The 22089-nt window shown below is 35.4% G+C and overlaps 1 protein-coding gene across 6 annotated transcripts in view; it reads left to right on the top strand.

Moving 5' to 3' along the window:
* Nucleotides 1-22089, top strand: part of SIPA1L2 (signal induced proliferation associated 1 like 2) — a 138824-nt gene that overhangs the window by 98852 nt on the left and 17883 nt on the right. For all 6 annotated transcript variants that reach the window (XM_054061475.1, XM_054061470.1, XM_054061471.1 and 3 more), the window contains 8 exons: nt 777-1034; nt 4258-4341; nt 5809-5912; nt 6324-6427; nt 8992-9380; nt 12876-13100; nt 15613-15766; nt 18528-18747. In XM_054061475.1, the coding sequence (XP_053917450.1) occupies nt 777-1034; nt 4258-4341; nt 5809-5912; nt 6324-6427; nt 8992-9380; nt 12876-13100; nt 15613-15766; nt 18528-18747 (1538 nt within the window). The remainder of the gene's footprint in view (nt 1-776; nt 1035-4257; nt 4342-5808; nt 5913-6323; nt 6428-8991; nt 9381-12875; nt 13101-15612; nt 15767-18527; nt 18748-22089) is intronic.

The raw sequence follows: 22089 nt of genomic DNA, 5'->3' as shown, positions 1-22089 counted from the left end.
TCTACAGCAAATATCCTACAGGCAGACTAATTTTGGGGGGGAACACTGTCACAGTTTTTGCCAGAGTTTACAATTTCTGGGAATGCTGTTAGTATTTAACCACACTATAAGCTTCAAGTAGGGGTTGCAAGCCAAAATGTTTCTGATTTCTCTCTTCCTTCCACCTCCTCATTTCTCTTAGTGGCATAGAGACCCCCAGGAAGAGAGATATTAGAAAGGTCAGCTTGAAAAAAAACAGAAAAATAATGAGTTGCCACCTAATCATTTGCATCTTGGTGTCTATCCTCTGTTATTTGGTGGGGACAAGGCGGGATTCCGAAGGAATGTTCTCAGTACCGTTAAGACACATTTAGTGTTCTGCAAAGCAGCAAACGTGTTTTGTAATTTTGGATATGTAAATTTTTACATTAAGAAATCATTTGTATTTAAGAAATTTTAAAAAACTTGATGACATTTGAATGCTTTGCTTCTGCTCATTTTTATCATGTAAAGTTAAAGCTGCAGATGAATTAATAAAAGCTTAGTATTGTATTCTTTTTGAAGGACAAGGAGAGAGTTCAAAAACTTTTGAGCACATGAGAGCAAATCTTTTATTTTGGAGTGCTTCCTACATTGGCGTAATAGTTTTGAAGCATTCAAAGGGCTGTGCAATGCTATATGAACAACTTTAGGCACCCAGAAGGAAAAAATATGCATATATTTCTGTCTGTAGAATATAAGATTTCTTTTTTTGTTCCTTCCAGTGAGACTGATCAGCACTTTTATTTGTCCCGTAGGGGTTGTTCAGAACTTTGTCGTATACCCATGGTGGAATACAAACTTGACAGTGAAGGCACCCCATGTGAGTATAAAACCCCTTTCAGAAGGAATACCACTTGGCATCGGGTGCCGACTCCCGCTGGGCAGCCTCTCTCTCGTGCCTCTCCAATCCTAGGAACATCTGACAGACTGCAGTGCCAGCAGCTTCTCCAGCAGGCTCAGACAGCCATTCCTCGCAGCACTTCCTTTGATAGAAAATTGCCAGATGGTGCAAGGTAATATACTTTCCGCTTAATGCCTGTCATTTTTCTATTATGCTTTACTTTCGATATCTGTGCTTTCTAGAACTTGGATATACTTATTTTTAAACCTGATTTTGTTGAGTTTTGACAGTAATTTTAATTCTGAGGTTGCGTTAAAGAGCACTCACTCAGCAGAGTTCCCTTTACTTGAAACAAGTGACTTTTATTGTTTGTGATGAGAATGGACTGTACTGAAGATGCTACTATGGGAACAGCTGACCTTTCTCTTTAGTGCCAAATTGATAAAGTAAGAAACTGCCTTGTGACTTTTTGATCAAATAAACAATGTCCTGTTCCCCACCTTTTGGGGAGCCTATTTAAACAAACAATGAGCGTAAATAAAAAGAACTCATCCCTTTAATAATGAATTATTTAATCTCATTACCAAGCTATTGGCATGGTTTCAAAGGGTTCTGTAACTCATTACTAGTCTTTACGCTTTGCTTTGCTTTTAATTAAACAAAGCAGAGCCGGTGATTTGAACATGTAACACCTCATAGATGGTGCGATGTTATCCTTAAATGTTGACTCTGTTCTGATTTAATCATAATTTGTCATAAGATAAGAACTTATTTTTAAAGTTAAAAATTTTCAAATGTATTTAACCTTTAGAATTATTTGGGAAAACCATACGTTTTGAGCAGAACTCTGTCCTTTATTGTTTGCAATTATTTCTGCTTATGCCTTTTTTTCCATGGGGTGATCTAGTGACTTTTTACATTGTTTGATATATATACAGGTAATACTAGTACATATTTGAAAATATGTCTAAATCATGGTCTGCAGAAGGCAGGCTCCCAGTTATGACCATTTGTATTCTCTCTCTCCCCTACCCCTGTTCTCACCTCCTGAGAAAAGGAGAGGTGCATTTCTGTAAGCGTGTGTATACCATTGTAGGACTCAAACTTTTCCTAATGTCTTGTTATTGAAATTCTTGGTAAAATCTAGCATAAGGAGACAGTGTATCAAATGTCTTGAAATACTTTGGGATTTATGGAGCTTGATTAAGCATACGTATGCTTATACAGATTATGAAAGCTTTCTGACATGCTACTCATTTCCAAAAACTTCACAAATATAAATTGCACTTATTCTTACACTCTGTGAAGCATTTGGATAAAAAGTTAACAGTGGCAAAAAAAGTTAACATGAAGCAATTCCTGTATCACTTAAATAAAACAAGTACAATGCCAGAAGTGCTGTTCTGGGGAAGACATGTTACAGAGTATAAATAATGAATGGAGAGGAAAAGAATGAACTGTGACATGTGAGTCTGGAAACATGAAAAGAGAAGTAACTAATTGGCAAGATCTTTCCACATGGGAAGAGGCATACTTGATGGCTTGGCAGAGAGATGCTTAAAACAAGAGTTTGAAGTAAAATTGATTAGTACCTATGGGTAGTCTTTCAAGGAGGAAAATGTATACTCAGGCTAGGAAAATGATCGCGAGATTTAGAGGATCAGAGACCCAGTGTCATTTTAGACAAATTGAAGAGTCCAGACAGGGAAAAGCAGGTTGATAAAATGGAGAAGTTATAGTGATTGATCTGAAAAGGAGCTAACATTGAAGTCAGTGATGAAATCATTCGGTTTAGAAATAAAAAAAAGGAAGAAACAACTGCAGTGTGGGCTAGCTATAGTGAAACGCTTAAACAGCAACAGTTCATGTACTGTGACATGTAACAGTTAGGTTCCCAGTCCCTGGAGTGAAATTAAAGGCTGGGAGCTGAACACCTCTGCTCCTAGTACAGTTCCTGAAGAGAGCTCAGTGCTTTGAGAAGGTCATCCAAGTGTTTTGGTGTTGATCAAGGAGTTTCCTCTAATTAGTCACTATAAGGATATCCTTGAGCTCTACTCCTCTTTCTACAAAATGCCTAATTCTGTGACAGCTGCTCATAGCAAGTGCCTAAGAGTGAAGCTTCAATCAGACCAGCTCTCCCAGGGTTTTTTTTTTTCCAAAAAGTCTCCATGCACTTTAATCCTTGAGTCATATTTGTGGGCAGGTGCATCCTTTCACCTGGAGTCTGGAATCCGTTCTGAAAGCAGGCAGCTGCAACTGTTCTGTAAGGGAACTTTGTGAAGTATTCACCAACTGGATTTCTACGGTGATTCTTTTGTAGCCACCTTTTGTTTAGTAGCCTAGTGGTGAGACACTTGGCTGGCAGATGGGAGGCTTGAGGTCTAGACATACCTTAGCCTGGGATAGTGTGAACTAACGTACTAGTTTTGAGGACAATGTCCTAAGCATCAGTCTGGAGGCTGGAAACACATGGGATCATGACTTACCCATTCTTTAATGCTGTTTTACTTAAGTTGTGCAAGAAATGTAAAGTTCTTGATGGTAAAAAGCAAGAACATGCAGCTGAATTCAATTGTAGCCTGTAAACTAATTCGCTTGGTCAAGAGTGACTCAGTCCCATCAATACTTACCAGAGAGATATACGCTAACAAATTAGGCACTACGTTATCTACTTAATGTATGTGTGCAAAAAACAAGGGACATATGAGTAATTCAAGGTAATGTCACAGAAGGAAATTGTACTGTAGTTATGGATTGATATGTACAGAAGTGATGGATAGGAGGATGATCAAAACCAATTTTGAACATTGTATTTCAACTGTCTGGAAATCCAAGAATAGTACATAAAGGCATTATTAATACATGAGGCTCAAAAGTTTAAATATCAAAATAAAAATAAAAAACGTTTTCTTATTGCTCTTCTATGTCAAATAATTAATAAAATGAAAAAGTGTTGGTATTACGACTTCTAAACCACTTTGTTGAAAATTGGAATATGTGTGGAGTGACTAACAGTCGTTTCTCATCCATCATGAGAACTTCCCCCGCACAAATTTAGAGTCCTAATCCAGCTGTTCTGATTCCTGAATAAACCTACTTATTCAGAAGTAAAACTAGATGTAAGGAGAATAGGGTTTGCAGTTAATCTTTCTCTTCTTGGTTTTTGTGTTTTCAGTTGGAAATATTTTATTAGTGGTGAAAAAATATACTTTTAAAATATTTACTAAGGTTTTTAGTAACAGTAATTTCCCAAATGAATATAACTAAGTGTTCATACTGCATCTACATTAGCTGTAACAATGAATGTATTTGTATAAAAGAAGCACAACCCAGGCTAAATCTGAAGCCCCACAAGTATCTCGGTGCACTGTTAATGACTCTGGTCAACATTACAGAAGTTCTCCGAGCAACCAGTCTTCCTCCAGTGACCCAGGACCCAGTGGGAGCAGCCAATGGAGACAGCAAGTGGGATATGAAGGGTACTGCTGATTTTTTTATTTTTTTCATAAATCTTGGTGTAACTTGTGCATCTTCTTTCTGAAGCAAAATTTACATGGATGTTCTGTATCATAGATATATTTGCAGAATCTGTTAGCATATTTTAAGATGTATGCCAGCAAAATTTTAAAGTCATTCTGCTTTAACTCTTTAAGAACAAATTGTTACTTTGCAATTCAATTAAGTAACAAACAGTTCTTATGATTGCTTTCCCAGAAACAGAGCAGAAATCAGCTAGTAACTCAGAATTGGAATAAAATTTCTTCTCCTTTTCCTTCAGTTGAAGAGCATTTGATTTAAAAATTGTCCTTACAGTTTTCAAAGGTTTTAATTCCTTCTGTGCTTATTCCAGTGGCATCCATTCCCCAGCATCTCTCCTCAAAAAAGGCTTTTCACAGGTCTCTTCTCCCTAAAAGGCCATTGAGATATATAGATGTTTCTTTCACATCCCTGTTAATCCTTTGATGCTGAAACTTTGAAAGTTAGCTGTCTATGTATAAAAGACTGATATCCTGTCTATGTTATAGGAATATTAGTTGAGACATCTGTTCTAAATTACTTGAAATTTATCACTTTCTTGTATAAATATAGCTGCGGAAAAGACTTCTGTTATAAAAATTTTAAGCTATATCAGTGTCTGTATAGCATAATATAAAAGCATTCCAGACTTGCCACTTGGCTTTCAGATGCTACTTTTCAGAAAAAAATTGTGAATATTGAAAATGTCAGCTTGACTTCTTGTCTGTAAGCTTAATACTACTTTGGCATGACTTGTTTGTGGATAAGATATTCCATGTAGCAGATGTATATGCAATATCTTGGAGGCTCCTTCAAGGATTTCAGTATGCTCACTGAAATCTCTGGCAGCTAAATAGATGCTAATAATTCAAATAAAACTATAGCAATTTTTTTGACAATAGGTACATAAAAATGCATTTTGTGTCATTTTTCCAGCACAATTATTTCTAATAGCAAACTTGGCTTTAGTGTTTTGCTTTGTGAAATAATCTAACTTCTGCAATACAATACAAAGCGATAGATCTGGTACTGGCTTGTGTGTTCTGATTTGAAAACCTCCAAAAATATAGAGTTACATTCTGTGGCATTTAGTTCCTAGAGCAGTTAAGCATGCATTAACCGTAGTTCTCCATTGAAAAAACATTGGGTATATAGCCCCAAGAATGCATTTCCTGAAGTTCAGTTCCTTGGCCGGTTCACACTTAGGTATAACAGTTTGCTGTTGAAAAAAAATTACATGTAAGTATTTCCATGCTGTGTTTGGAAATGTTACTATATCATGATGGGGTAGGGAATGTGAGTGTGCATGATGATTGTTTAAACAAATCACTTAAAAATATTTGCTTTGAAGAGTAGAAAGTGTTATTCATCATGTAACAAGTTTTCTAGGAAAAAACCCAAGCAGATTATGTTTCTGCTTACGTTTAAAGGTGCCAGTCCCCTTTGCTTCACGAACACCACCAAGGTTCAGGGTCATTGGACTGTGAAGGAGGCAGAGAACGAGAGGACACTTTGGAAGGAACTAGACATTCTGGTAATGAAAAGCACCATATCTTAAAAATACATGTTCTTTGCAGTGCAGTGTCTGTTGAAGTGCGACCATCTTCTGGTGCAGAACTTCAGTACCCAGAGAGCACTTTAAATGACAGTGAAAGGAGGGACTGTTACAAACAGTCCAACAGAACATGGAGTGGGGTATTTAAATACTACTTGGAACAAACTACTACTGAACTTTAGAAAGCCTTATGAATTATGAAATGCAGGTTGGATTTCATTTAATTATCATTGAAAAACTAGATCTCGGGAAATTCTGCAATGATACACGTCTGTGAATCCAAAGAGTTTGCAGGTTTGAAACCTGATGCTAAGCCATGTGCCTTTTTTCTTTGTACAGTATACTCATCTTTTTAGCATTCAGAAATTAAAACACAATTATTTATGGCAGAAACCAAGTGGCATGCACCTTCGACCAAAGTCCTGAGCTCCTACAAAGACCGGGCTCTACAAAAAGAAGGCAGTGGCAAGGAGTCGCCAAACAAACTTTCACATGTAAGTCTTTTACTTAGATGTCATTCAGAACTCTAAAAATTTAAAAACAACCCACCACCATCACAAAAATAAAAAAACCAACCATACTGGGACTTAACATACTTTTAAGATGTATTTCGTTTTAGTGATTTATGAAGACCACGTCCCTGTTTTAAGAGGCAAAGAGTATGTGCACCTAGATGTGGGGTCAATTATGTATGCTTAATCTGTGTTTATGAGGGCATGTGGCTGGGGTATTGAAGGGATAAAAGTTGTATAGTCAGCGCTCAGCTGTGTATTTACAGCTTGATTTATACTGGCTTGCTTAATCTGTGAAGTATTTCGTATCCTTTTAAAAAAAATTATATTCACCGTACCACTTGTCATGTTATGTGAGATACTATGTTGTATAGTTATCAATCAGCACTACAAAAATGTAGTTTGTATGTTGGGAATGCTGAACAGATTTATAGTTTACCTAGTTTAGTGTCTTCAGTAATGACAAAATCCTCAATGACTTAGAGATAGAAAGTACAGTAATGATATACACATTTTGCGTGTGTTACGTGGAAAAACCTGCTATCTGTAGTACAAATCTGTACTACAAAATCTATTTGTAGACTTTTATGGTAAGAATATGAGAACAGTTTCTCATCTTATGAATAGTGGTACCTTATGAGAATCTAGCTTGATACTTCTCAAAAAAAAAAAAAAGTACTATCATAAATAGAATCACACTCTAGAATTATGTACATGAAGACAAAAATAATTTCTTTTACCTTAAGCTGAAGTTGACAGGAAGCTAGAATCAGTATACTTAACAATCAGTATTAAACAGAGCACTGATACCAAAGTTAAATTATTACGCAAAACTTCATTATACAGAGTAAGAACCAGCAGTATTATAAAGGCAATACTCATAAAATGAAGCTGTTTTGTTCTTGGATGCTGTAAAACAGGAAAAAATGGTCATCTCCTCGTAAAGGACCTTGTAATGCTCTCTTGTGCATAATTTTTTGTTCAGGTCAGTTTGCCCGTATGACTCTTCCAGCCAATGAAATTCATGCTGAGGGCTACAGCAAATGTACAAGAACAATATAAAATATCTAACCTTTAAAAAAAGAGGTCTTTTTATTAGCGTGAACTTTAGGAAATGGGTGGAGGGGTGTGTGTGTGTGCGGAATTTCACTAGCTGTCTCCCGGCTCTGTTTGTTCTCATGGAATAACATGGAATAAATATATTTGTGCTGATTTTTTTTCCTTTTTTTTTTTTTTTTTTTTTATTCTTAAATCTTGCCCCATGACACAATCTTTAACAATGTGTAACAATTAGGGTTATGCTGAGCTTTCATACAGTAATTTTTTTAGCACATGAAATGCATAAGATGATCCTGTGCTATGGCCATACTGAACTTCAAGCAGTTCAAGTCTGTATTGTACATGCAATATGTCTTCTGAGCCTAAATGTATGCTTATGAGCTTTCCCATCCCCAACCTTTTTCTATTCCATTTTGGTTCCATTTTACAGTAAGAAGTGACATGCCTTTTCTCCAGACACCTTTCTCCAAGTCCCTCTTGTTGGAAAAACTGCTCATTGTTCTTTTATCAATTGTTCCATTGTTTTTAAGGTGACACATCTTATAAATGTTACAATGAATGCAAATGTAATCCTTCCTTTTTTCCTAAAATAATTATCTCAAATTTTGAGGCCTGTTAATTTCCATATGGAATAGAAATATCATTTCTGGAAAGGCTGCCTTCTCTAACTACCTTTAATGTGTGAGGAACAGCTGCATTTATATGCGTCTACTAGGAGAGGGATGTTGTAAAAAAGTTAGTCACCCTTCCTACTTATATTCTACCTAATGTAAGTCCATCTGCCCTAATAGAAGCCTATCTGCCATTATTCTGGCTATTCTATCACATAGATAAATTATTCCAACTCTCTAATCTCTTTAAAAACAAACAAACAAACAACTCCACCTTCATTGACACAAATGCCTGACATAATTATTCCACTACAATAGCTATTGTTTAGCTTACAGCCCTGTGATTTAAGTTACTTTCATCTGGTCCACATATATCACATTTGGCTTCAATTTAGCCAGCCACACAGCCAATTGGATTTGATCCAATAAGCTGCACCCACACTGAGAACCAGCTAAGGATGATACTTTAGTCTTCGATGTTCTTCAGATTTGCAGTGGAACCTGTTTAAACAAATAATTACCAGTACATCTAACTTTAACAGATGCTTGTTTCAGCTGTTCAGAAAGGCAATTTTATGGATGTTAAGCAGGTCCTATAATCTGAAAATTCAAATGTGATCTTAAGATTTGCCATAGAAGATATGGAACTAGAGGTTTCTGTATGTAGTGATATCCTTTAATGTGTCTAGGCAGTTGTGCAATTAATTTCGTAGAAACTGGTGGTATAATTAGCTCTTTTCATACTTTGCGGTTTTATTATACTGTAAAAAAATAATAAAATGGTCTTTGAATGGCAAAAATTCAGTAATTTATATGAAAATAAATAATTTACTATTTAACTTGAGGGTTTTTTCTGTTTGTTTTTCTGCTGTTAAGATCGGAGACAAAAGCTGTTCAAGCCACTCAAGCAGCAACACCCTGTCCAGTAATACATCCAGCAACAGTGATGAAAAACATTTTGGTTCTGGAGATCTGATGGATCCTGAGCTGCTTGGATTGACATATATAAAGGGTGCTTCTACTGACAGTGGAATTGATACAGCTCCCTGCATGCCTGCTCCTCTTCTGGCTCCTTTGCACCTTGCTGGCAGCAGGTCTGGAGTACATTGTCACACTGAGCAGTGGACTGAGCCTTCTGAAACTCCTGGGCCAGACGATGATCCAGCTAAAATCTACGGGGTTCATAGCTATGCCTCTGCTATTTCTACCAGTCATACAGCTGAAGGCAGCATGGGAGACCTAAGTGAAATCTCCTCTCATTCCAGGTATGTGTTTCTTACAAATTAGGGATTATAGATTATAGATTAACATGCAGAGAACTCTTTTTCATTGTTATTGTTCTGTTTACCTTTCTTTGGAAGTGCACTTAAATGATTCTGATTTTTTTTTGGTGTTGTTATATTTAAATGCCTACGTAAGATACTGTAGCATTGTTCAGGCAATTCTTGATGAGTCTGCCCAAAAAGCGTAGCTAGCCGTGCTTCTGGGTCTGATGGAGACTTTACATGTGATCTTGTGCACATTGCTTAGCTTTTTAAAATTGGGAAACATCCTTGAGTATAAGTGAAGTTTGCAACGAAACCTTATTTCACATACTTCTTTTCAGTACACTGCAACAAATTACCTGTTTAGGCTGAGCGAAACTAGAGAAGTTGGGATGAACAATGTTTACATATAGTGAAACACCAGTGCATACCATCCCCCCTAATTTACATTATAGCGATGTGTGCTTTACCATTTTGTTTGAACTGTTACCAATGGAATGTGTGTATGGTACATCTATTGTAAAGGAAAGTCTGAAAGTCTGAAAGTACAGTTTTACAGCTGCTTGCCTTTATCTCCCAGTTCCCATTTTATGGTGGCTTTGAAGTGGAAGCTTTAGTCTATGTGTTAAGGCTTTTACTCTGCAAAGGATGGAAAGAAATTGTTCTTCGTCTCCTCTGATTTTTCTGTTTTCACTGTCAATCAGTACAGGAAAATAACCAAATAATACCCTGTATCCTTATTTCTTTATGTGCTTGACATGAGTAAATGTCTTGTATCCTTACTCTGACTTGCAGATTTTTCTTCACAGGATATAGAAGATAGTATAGACTATTGTATAGAATACTGTGAAAACAAGGTAAATGCTTTCACATGAAGTTTTCACTACCCTTTTGATAATGTAGCTCCAAATTTACTCTGCTTTGTATGCCTTGAGATGTAATTTTATATATCGAGTCTTCTAAAGTGCTAGAAATAAGCTCTGCGTTTCTAAGACTTCGTCATTATGAACTAAAATAGATTTCTAATGGCTAGAATAAGTATTTTCAGCACCTGTCATACCTAAAGTGCCAGGCAGCCATTAACTAATGTGCTGCTCACTTCTACACTATAAACATTTTATGGAATAATTAATTTTTTTTAAAAAAGCATTTGGATTTTAAGTGATTTACTCAGACTTTTCCAAAGTAGTAATTATTGTTGAGATAATGACTCACATTAGGATTGCCCAGTTGCACTTCAATAATATAAATGTTTTCAAAGATCACCTGCTAATCTGTGTGCCAAATCCTTTTGCTATAAGAAAATGATAAAATTGTTACATTTTACAACTGCTTTATTTAAACTTTGCTTACATGTTCTTCAAATTATGTTGGAGAGAGAAATAATTTTGCAGTTGGGTTTAAAAGCTGACATCATCTATACAGCACCCACAGGCGTACATTATTAAAAAATATCTTATTTCGTAACTCTGATGCTGCAACACTGACACGCTCAAATAAAAGTTAACACATAAGCATGCGATATCTACCGCTGAATCCTATATATATATTTTCCAACTAGTTAGGCATTGAGTTTGTATTTCTTCATAATCTATGACAATGAAATTCTAACATTATTGAAGCATTCATTCACAATTATTTTATGAATGTTAAATAGTAAACTTGTTCTGAAGTAGCAAAGCAGCATGAAACTTAAAGAAACAAGCCAACAGACTGGTTGAAAGTCTAAATGCAAAATTTCTTTATTAAAATTGAATTCTGTTTACTGAATAGATATTGCAATCCACAGGAAAGATGCTGGTTGAAAGATACTGGCCTGATTCTCTAATATCGGCAGATGAAGAAGCCCCTGAAAAAACCCTAATACTGTAGTGTCTGAATAAGATTTAGATTTAAACTTAGCGTGTGAAATAGTATCTCAAACTACAAGACTGACTTGAACTATGAACAGCATTGTCTCATGGTTCTGTTGTTAATGTTTATGTTGAATGAGAATTATCAAATACCTTCGTGTTACTATAGCTGAAACAGCTTAACTTCACTGCCTTCAGTTTTTGCTTTGTCTCTTACATAGACCATCCTTTGGATCTTAAAAATATATACTGTATGTTCCAACCATTGCACTGAACTCTTATCTAAAACCATGCTTTTATAGGAACTTTAATTCTTTACTTCAAAAAATATTGCCTTATTTAAAACCTACAGAATTATGTTGGATGCTCAATTTTATTAAATTTATTTTACATGGTATTTTACATAGTGCTTCAATATTTGCTTCATCTTTAGATTTTGAGTTTTCATAACTGCATTATCTCCTTCACCACATCTTTATGTAAATTCTTTCCGTATTTGCAAGGATAGCAAGCAAAAAACCTTTGACATCACCCATGTTATTTTCTTCCCTGAAAAACTCATAATCTCGTTTCTGCTTTTGGGAGAGAAAGATGGAAGAGAAGAGAGTGAATAAACAAGTTTTAAGATTAGATGCACTTACTAACTGTTTTCAAAACTATGAATCCATTTCGTTAATGATTCAGCTTTCTTCTGTGGTAGGCATTTTAATTTACTTTCATGACTTCTGTACATGTGTATTACTTGTATTTGATGCTGTGTGGTCAGCAAAGGAGCTATGTCTGTTACACTTTCAGCAACACCTGGTCTTCTGTAAATTAATCCAATGCTCTTGGGAACAGAGGATAGCACTGTGTTTGGATTCATAAACCAACAATGGAAGTTAGGAGCTGCTGTGTCAGGTTCCAGCCTGATTTTAAGCAAGGCATTTGGTTTCTGAATGCATTGCTTGCTTCACTTCCATAATGAAAATAAGAAATTTTCTTCAAGGAAGCGTTTGCTTTGGTTAATTTTAAATAATTTTGAGAGCCTTTAATAAAAGGTCTCATTAGTCCTTACTAACACTATTAATCTTAATAAAAGAGGGTCTTAAAATTATCCAGAGGACTGGTTTTGTTGAATTGAAATTTACTTCTCTTAATACCAAATTCTTAACAGTGCTGAATGAAAGACACATCTTAAACTGGCGTGAACTGGCAAAATTAACATGAAGTGGAAAAGCACATAGGTTTTATAATTAGAGACATATTTGCGATTCCCCATGTAGTTCTTGATGAAATTGAATTATATAATTAACAAAATGTGTATATGTATTACTTAAAAATGTATGCACAAATTCTGTATATATGTCTTGAACATAGTCTTTTAATTTCAGTTCATATCAGTTTGCATTTACGTTTCAGCAAGTTGAATTATATATGTTACCTGTTTTAGAAACTTATCACAATTCTGTTCTTGAAGAACTTTAATGTATACACTGCTGGTACATAGAAAATTAGTGTACCAATGTTGTTATCGTGATTTTAACCTTGAGAAAAACTTGACCTTAAGCATTATAGCTGTGTGCCAGGCAAAGCATTTCTGATTTGTTGTTTTATAGTAGATTTCATTTTTTGCTTTTCTGTGTTTTCTTTATTTTTTCAGTGGGTCACATCATTCAGGAAGTCCATCAACACATTGCTCTAAAAAGAGTGGCTCACTAGATACCTCCAAAGTCTATATAGTGTCACAGAACAGTAGTCAACAGATTTCTGGGTCAGTTTCAAAACCATACCGCAGGCAAGGAGCAGTGAGTAAATATGTCATCGGGTGGAAAAAGTCGGAAGGAAGTCCTACACCTGAAGAATCTGAAGTTGCTGAATGCCATGAGTAAGAACTTTGTTTAATTTTATTGGGGGAAGAAGATTAATGAAAATACATTTTAAAATGGGATAGAAAAATGAAAAATTGCAAATTCTGTTTTGATTTGAAATGTTTGGTTTTTTCTGTGCCTTTGTGTATCAAAGAAAGGAAAAAAGGCAATAACAGCATGGGATACTGTTTTCTCCTCTGTTCTATCCAGCTTCATCTTCCCCATATGTCAAATACAACAAGCTGACAGAAATTTCTGAAAGCATATTGGGAAAAATGCATGGCTGTGTCATACATTCTAAATTTCAAATTTGAATCTCTAGTAAAGAATTGGAAAGGTACAATTTTATTGAAGTCTTAAAGGCCTGTTCTACAAGACTTCATGAATTTTAGTTAGTTGAACTAAGCTTACTTTCTGATGTTTTTGTATTAAACCTCACTACCTTGTTGCCTATTACATCAGATAATACATTACAGATGAGAGAGAGGACCATATATGTGTCAGTGATCTATGGTAGGTAATATATTTAATAAAAAAGTGTCAGTTGGGGTTTAGTGATTCTTTAGTATCTTTTTCTGACTTTTCTTTTAATGGAAAGGTACAAGCTGATGGTTAGAACCCCACAAGAAAAAGTGTGGATATATCTGACCCTCTCTTCACGAGACTCTAGAAAATGTGCAGGCTTCAATTAAACTATGTACTTTTCTATCAAGTGCTATTTAGCCAAAAATATTCAGAGCAGATCTGATGAACAGCTAGCTATATGTGCAGCTTAACACAGGAATAACTCATGAGAAATGTGTTCTTGGGTGGAAGAAAGTCTTCCACTCAAAGGAAAAGATACATTATCTCAAATATAGAAAGAGATGATAATTTCCCAGTGCTGCAGCATTAATAAGTAATGTTTGAATCTGCTTTTTAAAACTAACTTTTACATTCCTGTCATCTTCAAAATAATCTTCTCAGATAACCTCCTTGCTTTCTTTTGTGCATAAGCTATTCAGTTCCATCTCAATAAATCGCGCAGCCCTCTCTACCTCTATAAATAGGGAAGATGAAATGCAGTACTTGATTTTCAAATATCTAATATGGAATTTCTTTTTATTTATTGGAAATGGGTTCTTTGCATCTAATATCTCATATTGCATATCTGTGCATATTTATGGCAAGATTCATCTTTTAAAATATAAGCTAAAACATATGTACTATGAAATATGATCCTGAAAATCATGTTACTACCTTCCTATCCTGGTTAGCTTTAATTGCTTACATTGTTCAGTCATGGTAGTAGTTGCACTTAAAAAGTGGTAACTTCATTGATTCCCAAAGATTTTTGCATTTTCAGGTTGATGTGCTCCTGAAATAATTTCTCTTTATTTTGAATGGAACCTTTAAAACAAAATTGCATAATAAGTCTGGTGATTTAGACCGAAACCACTGCAATTTCGAAAACTATCTTCAAGACTTATTTCTATATAAGAAATATTAATTGAATATTGCAGCACTTCATATATCAGAAAATATTTTCAGATTTTTTCATAGCGTAGTGCATTTCTTCACCTCTTTGTTTCTAGGAAAGCTTTCTATACATCACGGAGAGGAAATATCTCTCAGAAGATAATTATGCAGAAATAAAATAACATCTCTAATTAGCAATGATGGTGAAAATCAGGTCAATTGCTGAATGTTGTGCCACTCTAGGATATAATTCACTGGGAATTACACTTTACTGTAGCAAAGCTTGTTTCCTCTCTGCTGAAGACAGAGTCGCTGATTATGCTGCATTTGGCAGTAAGTAATGGCTTCAAATATATGTTCTGTGTGATTGGGTATCTCTGGTTTCTTCAATTCCATTTCCAGAGTAAACCTTTTGAAATTCTCTCTCTCCTTTCTCACTGAAAGGAAGCTGAAAGATAATAATTCAGCTTGACAGTCTTTTGTTGACTGTAAATGCATTTTTATATGCTGATAATTAAGGAAGACAGCTGTTTTATTTATCTAAAGAGCTTTATGAAATTGTTGATAATAAAACACACTTGGCACATGGCACAATTGATAACAAACCTACTTCAAACATTGCCATTGATGACCGTAGTAATTTTGCCACGTTGTGAAGCTGGATACAATATCACACTATAAAATATTAATTTTCTGATTTGCTAAGGAAGTAAAAGTAAACTATTTTGTAATGAGCTATTGGAAATCTTGATAGAAAAGCAACTTTAACAATAGAGAAGTGTGGTGTGTGGGAAAAAAAGGGAAAAAAAGGAAAGCTAAGAGAAACAAGCATTAAGCTTTTTAAATTGTTTTCAGAATTCCTAAAATTGATTTTTCAGTGGTTTAAGAATTTCATTTTGGACCCATAAACAGTTTCATAAATGTAAAAAGATTGAAAAATGTTCTAAGTAAGTGTGCCATGTCCGGAGATCATTCTAATAACCTTTACTTTGTGACAGAAAATGAATGCAGTCTTTCAAATCCGAGAGCACTATTGCTTCTTTTGCTAAAAAACACCAATTGTCTCAACAGAGTGTATGATGATATTGATGCTGTGTCTGCATCGAGTCCGCTCCAAACTTCTGTGAGAAATGCCATTGTTGAAAGCCAGCAAGTTTTGTCCAAAGAAGATTTTTTGAAGTTGATGCTGCCAGACAGCCTCTCTATGGAGGAGGGGAGAAGAAAGGTTAGCTACTTTTTGGGGGGTTATTTTAGACACAGTTATCTTAGAAATGGATTTCTGATACTCCCAAAAGTGCTGTAGAGAAGGCAATATCATTTTGTATAAGCTAAGCATATTCAGTGGGGATGCTATGAATACTGACTGTCAGTCCCGAAATATCATTTCCCACAATATAAAAATTATATCTAGTGTGATGGTTGTGTATGAAATAGAGTATGTCTTTGCTTAGCTTGAGCAGACACCAGTGCAGTTTGGGCTTCCTAATTATAATTTGAAAGATTAATAGTAACATTTTGAAGATCAGATGCCTGAATTTATGCACTTTGTGATACAAAGGCACATGAATGAAAGTAGCTCACTTTCCCTTGTCCTGTGATACTTAATGCAAACACTTCTCACGTCTGAATCACAATTTCATATAGGTATCAGTGGCAGCTGCTCAAAAGGCATAATTGTCACTGCCAATGGAGAGCACATACATCTGGTTTGTATAGTGTGAAGATGATTTAAAAGTTCACAGAAAGTGGATAAGGAACTTAGAATTTACTACTCCCTGAAGTACACATTATTCTGAATTCTATGCTTAATGTGGAAAAAAGCACAAAGCAATCAAGTTACTTGAGATAACTGTCACACTTTGATATTAACTCAATGCTCTCTTAACCTACTATGTTTATACAGCATGCTAAATAGCATAATCATCGTGTCTGAACAAAAGTAACACATGGGAATCCTCTAAGTGCACAGTTTAATTTAAAATTCAGATCATATATCTTTTAACGTGCAATATGTTAAGTATGCATTGTATGTTTGAATTCTTATGCATAACGTCCAAGAGGGTTTTATGATTTAAAGTTGATACAATAATTGGTTTTTAGTGATGATTTCAAGAGCTGCCAATGTTTCTGGCTATGTAAAAAAGTAACAACAAGGAATGAGGAGGTGTGGCCACCCTGAAATAAATTGCTCATGTCCCCTTCGCCTTCCAAGACACCAAAACAAAAGCTCACTAAGTGGGAGAGACTGTAGGCCCTGACCCACAGGGCTTCTCCCTAGCTGTTGGACTCGGCAGTATGCAGTCTTTGATTATGCCTTTATAGAGGGTGGTAACCTTGATATAGGCGAGTCAGTTGTTCTTCACAGCAAAGGCATTTTCTGAATTTATAAGACTCCACAAAATCAAATAACATTTTTGGTTTGGTTTTACCTTCTTCATTGATCAGGGAATAATGAACCTTTAGATAATGTTTATTTTTTGTCACAGTCTGAAAGGAAACTTTGTTAAGTTGCAATAACTAACATTCAGCATGTTTGGATAGCTAGTGGACAACCTGTATAGATAGAAAATGCAGTTTAAGATTGAGGAGACCTGAATAGGAGCCAAGAATTGCAGCGGGATCCTTGCTGGGAATCTTCAGTGCAGGAAAGAGGATCAGAGACCCTTCAGTTCTGAAGAGTGAAGGCTTTTAAGCCTTTGCCCAAGGTGGTCCCTAAACAGGCTCAGTCTTTGATGCTCTTTAACAGCTGCTTATAGAAGGATACCATATATCCATTCATTTAAGTGTGCTCTATCTGTCCTCTGTCAATTCATTTAGGGATAGTACTTACACATGTTGTTGTGATTGTTTTACATATGTGTTAAAATCAAATTCTGAATTATGTTTATTCCCATGGCCCAGATCTGTTTCAGGCAAATTTCTAGAACTGCGCTATTATTTTGATGCTTTGCTACATTAGAATCTGAATATCTCCCTCAGATTTCTCTGAGATGCATTCTAACAATTGAGTATGTTCTGTATCGTTATCCAGATGGATGCTTTCCTGCATTAGCAGTATGAAGTGTCTCTTCTAAAAACTATGACTTGTGGCATGATTGTTTCTGTGTATTCCTTTTAGAAGTATTCATCAGTGAGCAAACTTTGTCAGAGCTATAACAATGTAGATATCTTTAATCCTGTGCTATATTCATTGTTTTAAAAAACTACTACTCTTAACCATACATTCTGTATAATTAATGTGCAACTCACAATTAGAAGGAAAACAGGACAGGACATTAAATGTGCAGGACAAGCGAGTTATAATACTTAATTGGCCTTTGTAGATGCAAAGAATAACTGGATTTACAGTGCTGAAGAGTGACTTACGAAGTTGAATGCAATAATAAATAAATTTGAAATGTGTGAATAGTTTTCACTGAACTCTTATCCTCTTTTCTAATCCTGTTTCATGAAATCTGAAGAGATGCAGTGTCTCCAGGCACTTTTATTGTCAAGTGAATTATATTGCACCATGTGTCAGTTTAGAATGTTTTAATATTAAAGCATAGTAATTCCAAATTAAAATCAAACAGTTCTATGTGTAGTCTTGAATAAATTTTGCCGGAGTTGGTAATGCTAGATAAATTTCTGGGAAACATTGCTGTCATAAGGCTGTGGAGGTTTCATAGATAAATTTCTGGAAAACATTGCTGTCATAAGGCTGTGGAGGTTTCATTTAACATTTCAGAGTTAATACAACTACACAGTATCTGATTAATTCATTAAAAAAAATACTGAGAGGAAGTATAAAAATCCAGTTTGGTAACTCATTTGAGGCCCCAGTAGATCTGATATGGTAGAACAAATAACTGATATTCTGTATTAGCTCAAGAATTCCAGAGTGCCTGCCCAGAAAAATGCTCCCAAGAACCGATGATGGGATATGATTGTGTGAATTATTTTAACCAGTAATATATGTTCTTCTGTCTTCCTATTTTTACGTTTAGTTTTCATTTTATGGAAACCTTTCTCCACGGAGGACCCTCTATCGTACCCTATCTGATGAAAGTATATGTAGCAATCGAAGAGGGTCTTCATATGCTAGCTCTCGAAGTTCAATGCTAGACCAGGCCTTGCCAAATGATATCTTATTCAGCACTACTCCACCGTATCACAGCACATTGCCTCCCAGAATGAGCCTGACTCCTGGAATGGGAAATCTGAGAAGTAAGTGATTGTTGCTGTCATTGCTGAGTTTGGAATATTTGTAATAAACTCAAACCACAAAGTGTTAAGTTAGATTATACTTCTAAAGTGAAGTTATGAAATGTCAAATCAGTGTTCTACATATCCTAGTAAAAGCATACTTGGTCAGCAGTACATGCTTATGGTTGCCTTAGTGATCAATTCAGACTTACGTTTGGAGACAGAGTTTGTTTCACTCCCCAAAACATTCTTATGAGACTGGTGATAGGCAACAAATATTTGCTGAAGATATTTCTTGTTATCATTTTCTTTTCCAGTGGTGACCCAATTAAGCCAAACTGGATGGATTTATTTTAATATTTTTATTTGTTTATTTTTAAGTGCAGTCTAACAGCTAAATGAAACAGCTTCTACTTAGATGAAGCTTTTGGTAACTTCTTAAGGGATAGTGGCTGTTGCCATCTTCAATTTCAAAACTGAATTTTCTGATACTCTTTTTCAGCACGTTAGTAAAACCTTTGCAAATAACACTTCATTTTTAATGGCAGAAAAAGAGTACTCTGGGATGATAAGCTACAACTATTTTAGGAAGATGTCGTTGGCTTCTGAGATCTTCATAAAGGAGATCTTTATTGTATGCTTATCTTGCAATAATTCCAATATGGAGTGATGAGCTATAAAGTTTGTAGTAAGTTTATTAAAAGAATGGAATGAAAATTATTTTTATAAAAGGAAATTGCAAAAAACATACATGCTTATATACTGTAGCTAAAATCTGCATAGCCAAATACATATATTTAGGCTATATACCCATATATAGATACTTAATAAAAGTGAATTGTTTTTTCAAAAATGCTGGATCTCTAAACTTCTCGGTAATTTTAGTGGCCTGTAAGGGAATTAGGAAAAAAAAAAAATCACTTTAGTTAGATATTTTAGCATTGCATCACAGCTAACTGCAATTTTAAAAAACAGTGGAGCAATTGTGGCCTTAAAAATCCATAGTTACAAAGCTGTGGGTGAATTTCTTGAAATTGTTGAGGGCTTCTGTAGGGTCATGTCCAGTGAGAATGCAGGCAGATGACTTAAAAGAAATAGTAATAAAAATGGCTCTGTCATTCTTCATGTCCTTCAGGAGCAAGCAGTTACTTGCTGTACTTGCAGAAGTAAGCTTTATATGACAAAACACGTTTCTGGTTACAGTGGCCTCAGCTATGAGACTGAGTTTTAGTCACTAACCACTGGTTAGTTTTAAACTGGTATCACAAATGAGTGCTAAATTCCTGCTTCAGTGCTTGATGTACCTTTTCCTATTCTAAAAATATTCTTCTGTGAGAGTGAAATTCTTTACTATAGATTCAGTGAAAAAAGCTACTGCTCCTCCAGTAGTGGAATTTCAGAGTTTTATGTGTTAGTTATGTCTTAGACACTTTATTCTCCATTCTTGCTGCTTCTTAGGTACAGAAAGTTATTTGTACGCATAGCTGGGAAAAAACATGAAACTGGTATTCTGTCAGTCAAAATTAAGCTGATTGTTGATATCCAAGGTAGTTCATGCTATTTTCTTTCTTTTTTGGCTTATTTTTGTATTATAAAAGTGCCTTTCAATGCCAGCAGTATAAAATCCTTCAGCATGGCTTTTTCGAAGAAGATTTGATTGGTTATCTGTAATTACACTCTGAAAACAAACACATAATTACTTGCCCATCTTTGCTTTCAAAAATTACATTATTCAGTATCTCCACTTAAGAAACTAATTTGGGATCTTGCTAGGGAGGTTTTTGTAATCGGTGCTTAGCAGGCCTGTACAGTCTGTGGCAGTGGTGATGTGAGAAATTTCTTTGATTTGTAATTTTAGTGTGAGCTTGTAGTTTCAGATACCAGGATTCTTAGCTGTCATAGTAATGTCTTTCGTAAAATACATATGTTTTTGATCTTCAAACATTTCAATTTTACAGATATTTGTTTACAGAAATAAATGAAAATAGTGTGGGTTTGGCTGGAATTAATTTTAGAAAGATATTTTTTGCATGTCATTACCCAGCATATGGTACATGAAATATTGTGGCACCACCACGTCTTGTGAGACCCCTCTAGCAAGGAAATGAGTGTGATTAATAGGTAAGCAAGGCAGCACCAAAACCAAAGCGTAATAGACATACTGAAGGGTTTCAGTTTACTGGGAAATCAAAATTATCAGGCAGAATGACCATGCAAATACATATATAGGAACTTCAACTGTGTGTGATGTTGCCTGTGAGAAGGAGATGAGGAAGCTACAGATTTTTTCTAAATTATTTTATCACTGGGGAAAGTGAAGTAAAAAAGAAGTTCTGCAAGCTGTGATATTTGAGTGCTGCTGATTGCATGCACTACACAAACGTAGAAAGATTTATTTAATTTTATCTTATTTCTAACTTAAACTAGAAAGCAGAACTCATGTAGCAGAGAACTCTAGGATTTTACCTTGGGGACGTTAAAGATTCCTTGAGACAGTGCTGTTCACGTTGAGTGATTCTAGCATGCTGTACTTCATTGCAGATACAAATCTATGCCTGTCTTGGAAATTCATGGCAGCTGAACTAGCAGAGGAAAAATGAAAACAATGAGGAGCAGTAGTACGGAACTAGTGTACTAACACAAGTCAGAAACACAAGTGGCAGTCTGAGTGACATTGCAGACACTGTGGTCCACTCATATTATGAAACACTAAGAAAAGGGAAAGAAAAGTAGAAGTGCTGTAAGTGATACACTGGCATGACATTCTAGTGCTGTGAGGAAAGGAGCAAGATGCACGATACTTGCAATGAAGAGTATCCCTTCCATAGGGAAGGGAATATTTTCTGATGATACACTAACAAATTCTGAAAATTCTCAGATTATGAATGCCAAAGGGAAAAGACTGTTGGAAGTGCAGCTGATGTATCTGCAACTGTGTTATTAGATGAAAGTCTGTCTTAGAACTGTTTTACTACCAGTGTTAACTTCAATCCAAAGCTAACCTCATTGATAATAAACAGTATTAAAATGGAAATGTATAACTGTGTATTGATGATGTTTAACGTAAACAATTTGGAAATCAGTTGTTATCTGTTACTTTCACGCAGTGAATAATCCACCATAGCAGAACATGAGACTATCTTCAATAACAAAAGTGAAGGAGAAAGTAGTTATTGGGAGCATGTCTGCAGTAATGTGAACACGCCCATAAGAGAGCCTACTAGCGGGCTGGCATCTTTGAAGGGGGATTTTGGGCAATCCTAAGTAATACTGAATAAAGGAAGGATTGGGGCAGAAAAAACTGTTTAAAAGTAGCATCAAGGTATAATTGCTGAATCCAGGAAAGAGGAATAGGAAGCAGAC

The sequence above is a fragment of the Cuculus canorus genome, chromosome 3 (assembly GCF_017976375.1).
Source record: "Cuculus canorus isolate bCucCan1 chromosome 3, bCucCan1.pri, whole genome shotgun sequence".
Classification (NCBI taxonomy): domain Eukaryota; kingdom Metazoa; phylum Chordata; class Aves; order Cuculiformes; family Cuculidae; genus Cuculus; species Cuculus canorus.
The sequence above is the reverse complement of the archived record's forward strand: the minus strand, read 5'-3'. Positions and strand labels throughout refer to the sequence as shown.